Below are 15,986 nucleotides of genomic sequence, written 5' to 3'. Positions count from 1 at the left end.
GCGAACCACGTCACGAATCACTTTTACGCTACGTCAGCTTACCGTCCACAGATCTTTTCTCCAGGGAAATTAAACGATACAGAATTTTAATATTCTGTTTTTTTCTTAGACTTCGATAGCTTAATGTTCTATATTCGTAATCTCGATAAAAGAGATCAAATCGATCCCAGATAATTTCAGTTATAAAAAACTGTGTTTCCCAGAATGTTGGAACGGACGGGTGGAAAAACGAACGTGAATTAATTGCCAGCAACAGAGTTCACGTTACCTTTTCTCCAGTATTTATCGGCCGGCTGTCGGGTAGTTTATATTTAACCGGACGACTTTTTTTGTTTCAGCCGTGAAAGGGAGCAACAGGTCAGAAACGAATGGAGGAACCTGAAAGCCGCTGTCCGAAATTTGTCTCTTCTGCATGTCGGACAATCCTCCACGAAGCATCACTCGGTAAGTGTCTGACAAACAGTTTAATTAGTTCGGCGTTTTCGCGAGCGTTGCCTCATTCCAGTCAATTATTTTCGACGTACGTCCGAAAACGACGAACTTCGTGGCTGCAAACTATAGCTACCAACTATGCGCGAGGATAGTCGATACCTGTTTTTTTGTTTCGAAAGTGAGAACAACTTGGAAACACATTTATTTCATTTAATAGGATCTATTGCTCTGAAGACAATTAAATAAATATGAATTTGTTTCTGAGCTGACTTCCAAAACAAACAGAGAGTAATTACTGTTACATTTTTATATAACATCCATTTAGTTGGATTTGTTCCAACGATGTTTCATTTCTCCAGAGAGATTTCATTTAACCTGTTACAATATCTATTGCTCGAAGATCAGAAGTTGTCAACTGGATATCAGTGGTGTCCCTTCTTTTCTAGACCAGGGGCTTAATGAACTCGTGCAATTGAAGGTTGTTCAAGATGCCAGTTCAAACTTTTACAATCGAAATAAATCGCTGTTCGTATTTTATCCTGGCTTAAAGTATATACGGGCTTGCACGTAATGTCTGCATCCCCTGCAACGCGATGTTAAATCGCTACACTTTGCCCAGAATGATCAATTAAGGTCACGTAGCTGACAGTCAATGAAGCTTCCAGTAACGAAGCAAACAGGTGTACGAGCTTTGCGTCTTCATTAGGGCTCGTTTTCATAGGGTATGGACAGACATGACCGCTGAACCGAAACGGTTAAAGCCACACTTCCACGAATCGAACACGCAATAATTCGTTTCTACGAATTGTTAAAAATGTACTGCCAGACACGTGGGATTTGTCATGGTCGCGTGTTTATTCACGGTTTCTCGCGCGAACGTGAAACGAATAACAAACATATTACAAACGAGGAACACCGTTTCCCACCGTCGATCTTGTCGCTCGTATTATGTTTCTGCGCTTCTGTTTAATATTCAGGGGCTTCGTCTGTAATATTTTCCGCGTTGGCGGACGACCTTCTGCGACGGTGTGGAGGTACGGTGTTAAGAGGGCGGCTTATAACGTTTGTGGAAACGTGAAAAATCGGGGCGTTCTGAATTCTTTGACTGCCAGAGCACGCTCTCGCGGCGAACAATCCGCGTTTTTGTGCGAACTGGCTGCAAAAGAGAGCCCGCCACGGGCATCGACTGCGTTCACCCTTTGAGCCCGAGCCAAAGACACGTCTTTTTCGTATGCCCACCCTTTATTAAGCGATCCCGAATCGTCGCTGGCTGTTTATTGTTCCCGGTAATTGTGTCCTGGCGTGGGAGCTCCCCCCGCTCCCTGTAACCGAAGAAGAGAAAAAACGGAACTTCGCAGAAAGAACGTCTTTCGCATCGGGGTCGCCTCGGGTTCCCTTTGAGGTTATCGCACATCGAATCACCGTAAAACATTTTTAAAGGCGCGAGACCGTTGGGGGGTTTTCCACCGACGTTCCTTTGCTTATTTATTTCTATAAAATTGAAAGGATTTCTTTGGCAACACTCGTCGTACGTGCGGTGTTGCAATAATTGTGAAAGCTTCGAGGGCAGGGGGGATGGTACTGTTTTCTGAAAGGAATCATCTTTTGAGAATACGAGCAAACGTGTCACGAAACTAGATAGTAATTCGTCAAAAGTTTTAAAAAGTCCCAGATACGCTTCGATGCAACCAAAGACTACAAGGTGTTCAAGTTTCATAAAAAATCCGAAAACACGACTCCAAAACGTATCGAGTTTCGCGCGGAATGTTCCGGTCGCGGATTTCACCCACAGGATTAATTCGCGAGTCTGTGTTAACCGGACGCGTTTCGTCTCTTCCTACCGTCACACCCTCTCCCCCAAAGTCTTTTTCCCCGTTCAAAACACGCCATTCGAACGCCATCGTGTACACGAACAGGTTGGGAGTAACCCGCAAAGCTCTTAACGTGGAGCTCGGAGAAATACAGATTTATTGTTTCGAACTCGTTGCCCTTTCCCACCCCGCAGCCTCGCCGAGTCTACAAATCCGCTAGAAATCATGTCGATTTTTCTGCACGCCGAATGACACTCGACAGAGTAAATACACCCCGATGGCGGATCATTATCAATCCGTCGAACAGGAAACACGGTCGCGCGGAAAGAGCTTGCATTGCAAAGAGGTATTCGAGCGTCGATTTCTCTCCTTTTTTTTCGGGAACGAGTCTGCCCGCTAGACAATAGAAACACGATGGATCGATGAAGAAATTAATGGGCGTTCTTCTTTAAGGGGGCATTCTCGGCTCGACAGGTCACTAAGATCGATTTTCCTTAACGACATTTCCTTCAAGATCCGCCGTTTGAAAATAGATTAAGACGAAATTAAATAATATTATTTACTTTAGGGACGATTCTACGGATCAAAATAAGACTAAAATCAAGAATGACGGAATTGCGTTTGAAGCTTCGTGTCGGAGTTATTAATTATTGAAAGTAGAGTAAAAAGCGTTTGGAGCGAGGGACTTGTAGTACCGCTGACTCACGGCGGGGGCGGCGCAGTAGCCATCCACGAAACCAACATGGCGTCTCTTTCCCCCAAACTCTTTTTGAATTACTCTCATGCAGAACGTACCGTTCGAATTTTCACGAAAAAATTAGGGTACATGCTTAAAACATTGCAGAACGTTACTACATAATAATAACGTACGAAATGAAACGGAAAATTAGTAGAATAAAATAACCAAAGCGTTCAACTCCACTCGGAACACTACCACCCACGTTGAAAGATACTGCACCATGCTGTACTTGTATTTGAAACATTAAAAAATGTTAAAGTGCAGGAAACATGCTCTGCAATTTCGTATTAAAATCTGAAATTATTCGCTCTTGTAGTTTTCGTGGAAAAAAATTCCACTTGCCGGTGGGAACGAACCCTTAATGCGAAACTGTTTCGTCTCCGTTTCACTTGGCACCTCTTGCTCCTCAGTTTCTGACAACAGCTCTCCACGGTTACATCGGGTCCCGGCTATATCGCCCTGGCGATTTCTCCCTTTTGTTCTCCGTCCTCCTCATCTTCCTCCTCGTCCCTCCGTGCTGCGTGGTTTTTTTTCGGCTCTCTTGGTCTGTTTCGTTCCGACGATTTTTATTTTCCGACGCGATTCAATCTGTGCACCGTACCGTGTTGCTTATCGCGCGCTCCCGTTCGACGGGATCGAACGCGACGCCGAGTATCGGCAAACGCCACCGGTCGATGTAGCGTTTTGTGGACGGCTAACTGTCCGCGAACGACGAAACACCGATTTCTACCACCGAGGCGAATCTGCACGGCACGGGAAATTTTCGATCCTCGCGCGAATACCTCCGCGAAAAGCCTATTCAAGAATGCAACATTCGATTCACGCTCGCTTCTCAACAAGACCGACGCATTGTGTCGAGTCCGCAAAAGAAAATTTTATCAAGTTACTTTCCTCTCTCAAAAACTTATTCTTACAAATTTTTTGTCGATTCGAAACCCATTCGCGAGCGAAAAATATTTACAAATTTTTATACAATGAAGAAATTAGTATTTAAAAAGTTGCAAAGTGGAACGTAAGTTGAGTTGTGACACAGCACCCACGCTTTTAGTCTGAAATGAATAATTCAGAGTTATTTTTAATTCGTACAGTTGTCCTTGTAGGTCCACAATGGTTTGAAGAAAATGGGACAACAAAATGGCGGTGTACAACGTGAGAAACATCGATTTTTCGAGAAGCTTTTCTACTTTGATCTATTATCGTAAAAAAACTATGACAGTTATTTTTATAATCATGGATAGGTCTATAAAGGGTTGTTTACATAACATGTGTATTAATTTTCAACTGAATTGGCCAAGAAGAATGAGTTTGAAGTTCGTTTCTGTTCCACCTACGCTTCGAATTAGTTGGAAAATTATTAAAATCTTCAACTTTAAGAATATGTATGTGCAAAAATCGATGTTTCTGGTTAATTCGATTGGTGTTAGTTTTAAAAGTGCCCCATTTTTCCCCTGGCTTGCCACGATCCTGCATCGAGGAAACGTTGGATCGCAAGATGGCTCCCCACCCTCTACAGGTTGTGCCACTTTGGAAAATACTGGCTTAGATCGATATCCGACACGTACACGCGTAAGTTTGATAAGATAGGGTAAATAACAACGCAGCACGATCGCTGAAGTCGCGCAGAACTTTCGGAGCGAACAACTTGGACGGAATCGTAATCGTGCATCATGCGAAAATATCGTCGGGCGACTTATCGTGTTTTCAGTCGCACATCCAATTCGAGCTGGCGAGATATATCGCGGGTTTCGCAACAGTTCGGAAAAAAGTCGTTTATTTAAACTCCTGGCATATTATTCTCTTCAACGGGGCACGGATACTTTCGTTTCGGAACTTATTTCATTAAAGTATAAATAACAACATAGTTCAAGTTCGACTAGACATTGAATCGAGCTCGCGATAACCACAAAATTTTTAATTAAAAAGTTGCGTGGTTCGAAAAGGAAAGGAAACTGATCCTACGGCGATTAACCGTGCGTTCGGAACTTTTAAACGAAGGGCCAGTGAAATTGACGTTTCGTTCTTTTCTTTTATACCCTTTTCGAAAAATTTCCTTTCGATCCTCGTACATTCAGTGACTCGGTTAATTATAAATTTTTAAATAGGAAGGATCGCATAAAATGACATGTTTTTTTTCAATTTAAAATCTAGTTAATCGAAAACATTTTAAAGGCCACCCATTTTTCGATCCAAGATGAGGGAATCCCCTGAAAACGAGCCGAGCTACGCGACGTCTTGCCCCATTCCTCTGTGTCTGGAAACCGCGTGGCTTGCCAGCAAGCACAGTTTAAACGAGAAAGACGAGAGGGGGAGGTTAGAAAAGTAGGATTCACAGTAAAAGGGAAGTACGATCGCTAGGGAGAGCCTGAGTGGTCGCTGGAATGAGTGTCACGCGAGAAGGGGGTAGAACGCGTTGTTTATTTCCTGCACAGTTCGGTGTTATTTCCACGGTTCATTTCTACCATTGCCCTGGAACGTGATGTCGAACACTGCTATGCACTTACATTTTCCTCCATTTCTATTTCGCTGCTTTTACATAAACCTTTCGAAATTGACGCTAACCTGCGTGTAATGTGATATCTCAAAGTCGATGCCTTTCCGTGTATGTTAAACAAAATATTCACGAATCAATAACACGAACTCGAAATAGGGTGAATATACGCGAGAAAATGTGTGGAAAACGTGGAGTGTCATTTCCCCCTACGAGGCTTCATTTTCGAATAAATCGATGTTGCACTCGACTATGGGAGACTCCACTACTTTCTGTTGCGTTTTTATGCATAAATATTTCCAACATGTTGCATCGCGGGTTTCGTTTTATTTTGCAAGTAGCACGTATTTTCGTTACAATTTATAGGATGCCTGCATAATTTCTCCTACTTTATTTCCTTTCAAAATTTATGGAGCAGCACTTCCCATATTTCTCTAACCACGGAATGCTTTACATCCAACAGTACTTTCGCATTACGTTTTATTTTGTCAAGATAAAATGAAAATCGAAATACACCCGTTCATATAAACCTGTTTTCACCCTTTAACAATGTTGTACAAAGTTTTCCTTTTTCCACGAAATTTGGTGGTTCGTTACGATCGCCTCGAATGTTTATAAATGTACTGCAACGATTGTTCGCGATACTATAAACGGATGTCGGAAATAAGTTGAAAGCTCGCGCGTGACGTTGATCGCAAATGGAATGTCACGAAAAATTCGCCGTTCGCTCGATGTTTCACGCGGGCAGTGTTTTCGTTGAAAATTTTTCGCTTTCCGATCCTTTGAGGAATGCGCAGCGAAAATGTTATTCGCTCTATGCTGAAATGTTATACGTTTAAAGTATTTTGGTAGTCGAGGGTGAAATAGTTTCAGCGGCACAATCCGATGAAGGAAGAAACTTTGGTAGGGGAAATTATTAGTTGCCTCCACTCGAGCACGGAGCAACGAGTTTTCCCCGACGAAGAACTTTCTTCGACCTTGACGTTTAATGAGTGAAATATGAAAACCCCTCAGATCGTTAATTTGCATTGTAGATTTAGATATCGATTTCGGGACCAGAGGGAGAGCTTCAATCTCGCCTCGCTCCGCAAGGTCGCGAGCTTAAAGGCTTACCGTCCAGGCGGCTGAATTTTTACCTAAATTTTGCAAAATCACGCTAACCACAGGCTGTCGCCACTGAAAGATTAATCCCACAGTACTCGAGCGGCCCAAGGTCGGGCTTTCACACTTTGGGTTACGTGCAGAATATTTTAAGAAATTTGTAAATAAAATACCTGGAGGCCCACTTGAAAATTATTCGAAAAAAGGTGATGATTTTCAGTTCTCCGTGTATAAAATTACTTCTACCATATACACACAGAATATTGCAACTTATTTCTTTTCTCTCAAGAACACAATGGCAACGATACCCCGCGTATATTCTAGAATACAAATGGAAACAAAGGACAGTATTCAAACGCGCGCACCCGGATCCATACAAATAAAATTCTGTAACCAATTTTCTTTTTCCCTGTAATTCTGCGCTCCGAGCTATAAGGATTGTTCATATTTTTACCGGCAACAATGTTCGCCACCCGACGCATTCGGCAACAGCCGGGAAAATAGAAAAACGTCCCCGTGTTTGATAGGTTCAAAATTTTACAACGGTGTCGGTGTGGCCGCTACCCTGCCGCACGGAGGGTCGAATAAAAGTGGGTGGAAAAGTGTAGAAAGGTAGTAGACGAGAAAGAAGAAGCCGCCAAGGCTCGAGATAGCGACGGTAGGGGGGGGGGATAAGAGCGCGTGCTGCTGGAGAGGGATGGCGCGTTCGGTGTCCACGCAGTTTCAAGCCACCCCACGTCCGTGGGTGAATCGGCACCGGTAGAAGGGAGGGGGGAGGGGTTGAGTCGAGTTCGAAACGACAGAGGAAGGATATTACCTCCAGTAGGACGCGCGATCTCAGCCCGGTAAGATCGACGCCGCCCTCGCCCCCGATAGAAAGACGAAAACGCGGCGAAACAGCCGACGGACGAGCGCGACCACGATTCCGCAACGGGCTGAAACACCCTAACCAACGAGCACGGAGGTGTCGTAACGACCAAAGATATAAACAATCCGAAAGGAGGGAGCAGAGGTAGGGTAGAAACGCCTGAAAGACGTCGCATTGTTAACTGACGACGAGAAAAGAAGTTTCGCGCTCGAGGAAGATTGTTTTTATTTGTAAATACAAGGCAGAAATTTTTCTGTTCATTGGAAATGAATTTGATCGTTTCACGCGCGACGACCGACGGCGGTTGATTCTCGATCCAGCAAGATCCGAGACAGTCGATGTGTAACGAGATGAGAAGGAGACGAACGAAAGGGAGCGACGCGACGCGCTTCCAGGATGCTTAAGACCGAGGACTGCTGACGACACAGGACGAACCAAGGTGGGAAACAGTGCGGGAGTTTCGAGGAAAGGGCCGTACGCTCGGAAGTCTCGATTCTGAAACGAGCACACGGTCGAGTTTTATGTAGGAGGACCCAGAGCGATAGCAGCGTTCGCGATGGCGTCGTCGATGAAAGTCGAAGGTAACGTTTGACTTGATTTCGTCCGAGTAGGAACCCGCCACGGAAAATCGAGTCTCTTTCGAGCCGGACCCCCGGCCTTTGTCCGACCATGATATTGTATCGAAGTGCATTACGCGATTCGATGCATCGATGCACTCTAAACGTAGCTTTTGAAGCTTATAGCGACTTGGAATTCCGATAACAATGGAACGGGCGTCCCAGAAAATGTTACTTTTAGTTTTTGTTACACGCGTTTTAAATTCCTCGCGATACGTGTCTTTTTTACCGCGTCGAAATTGGCGAATACTCCGCAGATTTGTTTTCTTCAAGGGGTTCGTATTCAGTGACAATCGAATGTGTAGACGTTTTGTTTATAGTTGTCAAATTAATAGAAAAATTGTTAAAAGTTCGATGGGCAATGCGTAAGAGATATTACGACAAAGGCAACTGTAAAATTTCAAAGTGATCGATAGGATAGATCTCGAGATCTCCTATATGCTGTCCTGAGAATAATCTTAATGTACAGTTTTATTGTTTTTGTCTACTATTCTACGCAAAAAATAAGTCGTAAATGTAGAATGCAATTTTTTCCTAGGAGGCTTTGTTTTCGAGAAAATGGATTTCGAAACTCTTGGTGTACGCGTGAAGTAGAGTGTTACTTGAATAGCAGCGCAAGTGAAATAGTGAATAATGGTCAGACGCGCCAGCCGAATTATGCTCGATCGTACGCGTGGCCCACAGAAATTGAAATAAAATTATCTCGAAACTGAAGCATCGTACAAACAAATTTCGTTCTATGTTTTCGACTTATTTTTCCATGTAGAATTAATAAAAAAATTAATGTAATAGTAATTTTCTGGGGCACCCTAACAAAATTAATTCGTCTTTGGTGCTTATAGTACTATAAAAGAATTAAATTACCTATGAAACATTATCGAGGAAACAGAATTTGTTCGTTCCATTGGAGCAGGATATAAAATCAAAAAATTGACTTGCAAAATGGAACAATGTAGTGAAATGTTAAGCCATTCCCCAGCACAATCAGGAAAGATTACCTTACGTTGAAATTTTGAATTGCATTCGTACTTCGTTCGCCAAAAAATTCATTTTGTCAATCTCGTAGCTTAGGCGGATGTACGGTTTCAGGCTACAAATTATATGAGCATAATCATGTATAAGTCATGTATAAAGTAAACAATAAAATTCCTTTTTGCGTAGGGCAATGGAGAAAAAATTGATAAAAATTATATAATATTTTCCAAAGTGGAATAGATCGTGTTGTAGGATAGTGTAGGCTGTTCAAAGATATAAAATTTTTCACCATGATTTTTTTTCTATCTTCGGTTAGAACAAAGCTTATAGCCTGGCCCAGTTACTAGAATTACTCTGTATACATACCGCGGCACTCAGCAATCATATCGGTCTCGTTTTCAATTCTGCTTCGGAAGATATTGCAGTTCGTATCACTCGACATCTATGAAAAAGTGCTGTTGGGAACGTTCAATTATTTAAACTTTGGAAATGAAAAACCCAAGAACCAAGCAACTTAACGCAATTGCCAATAAAATAAAACGTAACTGCAGTGTATTGAAATATCATAAAAAAAAATGTTAGAGGTTTGAGTCGCGTATCATAATAATTTTTTCAAGGGACAATGATTCCATTTTCTAAGCCTCGATACGCGTTCTTGCTGGCCCAGCGACGTTCAATGGGTGGAATCGTATTTTCCGCGGCGCAATCGAATCTCATTTTTATCGTGCCGTTAAATATAGCCATCACACTTCCCGACTCATAGCGGAGTCGATCTTTTTTTCATCGCGAAGGCAAGCACGATCTACGAAGCAACAAAAATCTTTCCTCCTTTTTGCGCAGAAACTGCCTGCAGGTCGGAAATCAAAGTTTCATATCCGCTAGTCGACTATGGCGATAGAAATTCTCCCTTGTAACGCGAGAATAGCGTTCGTGTACGTGCATGAATACACACGAGAAATCCATCGATTCGAAAAGTTTTCGACGCTTCGAAAGAGTACGTACTCGTACGATAACTTTTATGCTTCCTACTTAACGATCCGAGAATCAATTTTTTTTTTATGTGCGTTAGGTGAACTAATAGAAATAGTTTACCGTAGTTTGCATTCCCCTTCCCACGGGCTGTACGTATCAACGTCAAGTTTCCAGAAATCGACACTGGTTCCATCTTATTATTTTTTTTCTGTTATATTTTCAAGCATGAACAAATATCCTCGTGCCTCTATTTATTTATTAGAGCTTCAGAGCACACAGGGATGAACAATAGAGCCTTGTAAAATTGGATTGGACAGAAATAGTAGGAGTTTTGAATTTTATATCGATAATAATATGGGGTGGTATTGTTATTGGTCAAAATTCGATTCATTCTCCCCAGTCTTTTTGCATTTTTCAAGAGTTTTGTAAAAGTGTGTGCGTAGCATTAGAATTTAAAGCGAAGGCTGTGTCAATAATGGTTGGAAATAACGAATCGAAATTTTTGTAGAAATTTTGTCTGCTAAATCGGAGAGGGAGACCGTGAAATCTACAAGTGAAAAACACTTTACGCGTCGATCCAACGTTTGGCTAGGATTACAGGATTCGGCGGGCAAATATTTGTCTTGCAAATCGGCTCGTTGCTGATTCAAATTCAATTCATAAGTTCCAACTCGTCTCGTTTCGCCGACTCGCGAACTTGCATGTTTCAGAATACTTATAAGTGTTGGTACACGGTGTCAAAATCGCTCGAAAATCAACACGACTATCCACGAAGGAACAAAGGTCCTTCGTCTAGACAGCCAACCCCGTAGAATTCCGAAACGGGAGCAATACCTTGTACCCAGTGTTACCAATTCAATACGTCCAAAGCTAGTGACATAATTTCATTTATCTAATAATACTAGTATAATCCCTCAAGCATGGCAAATAGAGGTTTGCACCGAGGCATTGTCTTAGACAAATTAGAACTTTCGAACGGAATTACTTTGTCATAGATGAAATAAAGTTAAACTGTCTGTGGATTACTTAGATTTTAAATCTTAGATTAGAGTTTTATTCTACGTGGGATTCACAGCACAGATGTTAATTGATGAAAGAACATCGTAGCCTGCTTTATAGCTAGTGTTTGTGCAAATTATGTAGCCCACACTTTCCGCTGGAACAAAAGGATCAATTATTGAAAATTTCAGTTGGATTGTGAAGTTGATCGAAAATGTTCGCGTTGAAGGTAAATATAGATAAGAGTCAATGAATAAATTATAATGCTTGGAAGACCTTTTCACTCTAGGATTAATTTGACAAAGGAAGGTTTTATATTTATGAAAATAAAAAAAGGTCGCTCCATATTTTTTTCGCGGCAGTCTATGAATAGATAAAAGCGAACGAATGAGCATTGTTTTGGGCAAACAAAAAGAGCATATGTGTATGCGTTCTCCGGGCAATTAACTCGACACGTACGTAACAACAGATACTTTATCGCGCGTATCGTTTCGTGTCACGGCGACGACGATGTTTTCAAAGGAATCTGCATGGCTCGTGCATAAATTAGTTGTTTTCGCGGCGAAAGACAGCCCTCGATCGAGCTCTTCATCGATCCATTTCCGTGCGCGCGAAATGTCAACTGTAATAATGGGATTTACAAGAAACATCCGCTAACTGTCCCCCATTTTGTAGATTTATAAGTCAGCCAAATCGTAAAATAATTGTACATCTGTCACGTGGTAGAAAAATACAAAATGAAGGGGACAAAATTTCACCCCTTAATGCTATTTTAAAATCTGTTGTAGACAAAGAAATAGTAATGTTGTCATTGTTCCTATTAAAGTTTTATAGCGATTTCTTTTTTACTATTATTGATAAGTGTCTCGATAAGAAAAGGGATGCTCAAAATATATTCTCCTCGAATAACAAAACGTTCGAACAGTAGAACCATCGAATGGCTGAACATTCTGATAAGAAGTTCGTGTAACGGAGGTTCTATCTTGCAGTTTCGAAGATAGTATCGGAATACCGTAACCGCGGAGGGTTATTTCATCCCTTAAATTCGAGTTACCATCGCTAAAAATAGATACGCATCCCCTATTTTTGGCATGCATAATTTCGTCAAAATTGGGAAGGGACGCTGCACGGATGTTCCTGAAAAGACATATTTTCATACTATCGGTATCTACGTGTTTGATATTACCTTTGGGGTTAGGTTCTACAACGTTTCTTTAATAAAATTACTTGTATACCCTCGCCCTAACAGTTATAAAATTTAAAGAAAATCATATTTGTCATTTCACATTACATGCACTTGTATAAATAAAAAAAGGGGTTCAAAGAAATACTTTGATCTTTCCAATATAATATAAATTGGTATTCATCTTTGTCAAAATAGAATTGGCCCAGCCTTGGATGGGCCCTGTCGCTGCCGGTTGGTTCTGGTTTGGCAAACGTTTCCGTTCTTGTTCGGGGGTTTCACTATCAATTTCGCGGCGATTCGCTCGCGGCATTACATACCCCTTGTAAACCACCATTTTGGAGCGAATCGCGGCCCTCCGGCCTTCTGGGTAATCAATAACCGTGACGCTCGTAATATTCTCATTTTCCCTAATCTGCCCCCGCTTTTCTCCTCTTGTTTCTCTTTTTTTTCCTTTTTTCATATTTGTGGTCTTGCTCGTCGAAAGGAAAAACCGGCAGCAGCAGATGTTGCGCGTTTCTGATCACGATGGAGCCCCCGATGGTCAATTTGTGCGGCTTTCGTTCGTCGAACGTGCAACATTGATCAGCGGTGGAAATTGTTTTGATTAAATAGAATAAAAGTTAAAACCCGCACGTGGAATTATTGTACCGAAGGGCTTTCGCGCATTGAATTGGAAGTTCGGTTAATCGATTTTCCCGGGTAATCCGACTTCGTTTTGAACCAAAGGAAAACTATTTATTATATGATATTCTACGAAGGGAACGAGATATAGATTATAATAATAATTTAAAGGGAGCACTTCTTCCTCCTTCCATTCTACAATATTTTTCGAGGTTTTCCGTGCACGGAGCATGTTTCCACGCAGCGCATGCCTCGGAATGTCTGCAGATGTTATTTGTAGGAACACGTTCTTCCCCCTTGTACTTTTCTTCGAAAAATTCATTTTCGTTGGACTACAGATGGATGAATTTAATAGCACGTGTGTCGTCTGCTGTGTACATACTCCGAAATGTACTTTGAGTAAACCGATGTACGCATGGAATGTTTACTCGTGTTTCATAGGGGCACAGTTTGGATAATCGAAGGTTCCATTAAACTGTGTTTGGATAGCGGAACACCTATCGTATCTAACTTTGTTTAGAGACGTAGACATTAAGGAAATGTTGTACAAATAAACTTGACGAATTATCGAGTAAACGGAATAGGGGTTGCAGTGCACCATAAAGGTTTCCACTGCTATTATATGTAAGCTCAAAATTATTACTGCATTAGTACATTTAACAAATTATCTGAAATATGGTTTTAATTTTATTTTATATCACTGTTCGTAAAATATTTTATATATTCGTTCAGGATATTGTATTTTATATGTTTTCAGTGGCCTTCATCAAATTACTGCAGCAATAGATTTTCGAAAATTTTATACGAGAGATTTCAATTTTACTCTGTATTGTATTTGGTAAAATACTTTTAACTAAAACTCCTTATTTTTGTTAAAATATTTCGTGTAGAATTCCAAGATATTGGATTTTATTTGGTTGAGAAATATGCCCTGGATCTCAAGAAAATTCTGTAATAACCAAGTTGGTGAAACATTGTATAAACGATCCTGGGGTTTGGAATTTATAATATACAGGGTGTTCGACCACCCCTGGAAAAAATTTTAGTGGGAGTAACTTTACAGGGTTAAGGAAGAAGTTTTCGAACATTTTTGGAAGTTCTACGTATTCTTCACTTAAATACGCGTTGTTTGCCGTTTGAAACTTTAAAATCGTCCAATCCGTTCAGGAGTTATGATGTTTTGAACATACGCATGAAATTTCAGGGAAACATATCAACGTATGGTCAGACATTTTCAGTACGGAATTTTTTTCTCGAAACTGCGTAGGATTTCGGGGGTATGTCTAATCACCAAAAATGACTATAATTGACCCCCGCAACCAAAAATAATTTTTCTAGAATGATTTGAAATTTTCTAATTTAATTTTTTAATAACTTTTTAACGAAGCCTCAATCAACAAAATGATATTCTTGATTTTCGTCTTATTTTGGCCTTCAGAATCTTCCATTAAAATTTTTTTCAGTGGTGGCCGAACACCCTGTATACAATGTGTAATAATATGTAAAACAACAGTTGGTAGAAATTCGTGTAACGTAAGTTTTCCAACGTTATTACACCATCGGGAAATTTCAATGAAACGAGAATAAAAGTGTCGGCGCTGTGGTTAAATTATTACCCTGCTCATACTTCGATTGCATTAATTTACATTGATCAGAAATATTTCCAAATTTTACGTATAAATACTGCGGTAATTGATTTGATGAATTATGAGTGAAGCATTGCGTAAAATTAATAATACCGTGCAGAGAATAATTAATTATTGACACGCAGCCCGATTACATGCCGACCCGGCGCGTAAACTTTCCGATATGTAAACTTCACTAATTATTTGAGTTCAGCAATTGTGCGAGCAAATTGATATTAAAAACTTTGATTACGAATAATCGAGCTTATAAAGTTTACTTCCACGAATGGATTTTTAAAACCTGCATCGAAAGCAAAATTCTTAGGCAAAAGTTAATTCACGAATGAATCTAACATTCTCACTTGTTATTCGCGAATGAGATTTGTCCGATATTTCGGTAGCGTGAAGAAATTATACGTTAATTAAAAATGCTTTTGTTTTGATCGGCACTTCATATGCGTCGTGTTATACGATGGCAAGCAAGTACGTCGAATATAATTTAATGTTCAATTCAAAAATCATATTCGGGGCGTGGCGATTTCGTTAATTAGAGAAACAAAGATATCCGCCATAATGTGAACCGTTGCAAGTGACTTCGTTAACCGGCACAATAGCACAATACAGGCAATACTCTGCTCGTTAATAAAACGAAAGTGGGACGATCTTCTTCGTCAACGTGTTTCTGCCATCTTTGTTTCCCGATTTTGTGTTAGATATCTCTTAAAACTATCAGTGAACTGCATCGCGAATTCTACAAGCCATTAAAGTTGCGCGACTTTCGCATATCAGGTCATTGCAACTTCCCCGTATTATGAAATTATGAAATTCTGGCATTTCCGAGGCCCTCGAGCGATTTAATAACGCTAGTCTCTCTGCATACAGAATAATGGTAATTTCAATCCGTCAAATTTCAGCGAAACGGCTGCGTTACATTATTGCCCCGCGGAACTTCCAGCCAGAAGTTGCTACTCCAAAGTTACTTCAGTATTTTACTATTTAAATAAAATCATGGAGGCTCGAGGTTCTCGCATCTGTCATTCGTTTTTAAACAAAACAGTCGAACAAGTCATTATACTTTCCAACGCGGCACTTTCATATTATTTTAAATGAAAACGGTGTTTTAAAAATTGATGAAAGTGTATCTTGCGATGACACAATTTATTTTATCCCCACAAGTCGATCGTTCTCGCCATCCTGTATACAGGGTAAACTGAAAGGGTGGTTCAACCAGGCATGAGGTAATTGTACATGCAAAAACAAGTCGAAAATGTAAAATAAAATTCGTTTGTACGATGCTTCGTTTTCGAGATAATTGAATTTGAATATTTGTGGGGCACGCGCTGCGATTTGGCTGGCGCGTCCGTCCATTACTTCTGTTGATGTCCAACTCTATCGCACGCGTGCTCCGTAAATTTTCGAATTCAATTATCTCGGAACCAAAGCACCATTGGGAAAAATTTTTTTCTACGTTTTTGACTCATTTTTACACGTACAATCGCCCATATTTTCTATTTTTCATAATCTGACAAGGACTTAGTCAATATAGAGGTCG

At 40.7% G+C, this 15,986-nt stretch overlaps 1 protein-coding gene across 13 annotated transcripts in view; it reads left to right on the top strand.

Moving 5' to 3' along the window:
* LOC122396042 (pleckstrin homology domain-containing family G member 5-like) overlaps nucleotides 1-15,986 on the top strand; it is a 91,842-nt gene that overhangs the window by 17,712 nt on the left and 58,144 nt on the right. For 9 of the 13 annotated variants that reach the window (XM_043394122.1, XM_043394119.1, XM_043394121.1 and 6 more), the window contains one exon: nucleotides 339-444. The exons of 1 other annotated variant lie outside the window; for it this stretch is intronic. In XM_043394122.1, coding sequence (XP_043250057.1) covers nucleotides 339-444 — 106 coding nt within the window. Of the gene's footprint in view, nucleotides 1-338; nucleotides 445-4,122; nucleotides 4,132-4,406; nucleotides 4,496-7,407; nucleotides 8,021-15,986 lie in introns of those variants that run through there. 3 more of the 13 variants (XM_043394127.1, XM_043394125.1, XM_043394123.1) reach the window with 3 other exon arrangements.

The sequence above is a fragment of the Colletes gigas genome, unplaced genomic scaffold (genome assembly GCF_013123115.1).
Source record: "Colletes gigas isolate AHSC1104 unplaced genomic scaffold, ASM1312311v1 Colletes_gigas_Sc00007, whole genome shotgun sequence".
Lineage (NCBI taxonomy): Eukaryota > Metazoa > Arthropoda > Insecta > Hymenoptera > Colletidae > Colletes > Colletes gigas.
This window is presented reverse-complemented; position numbering and strand designations above follow the sequence as displayed.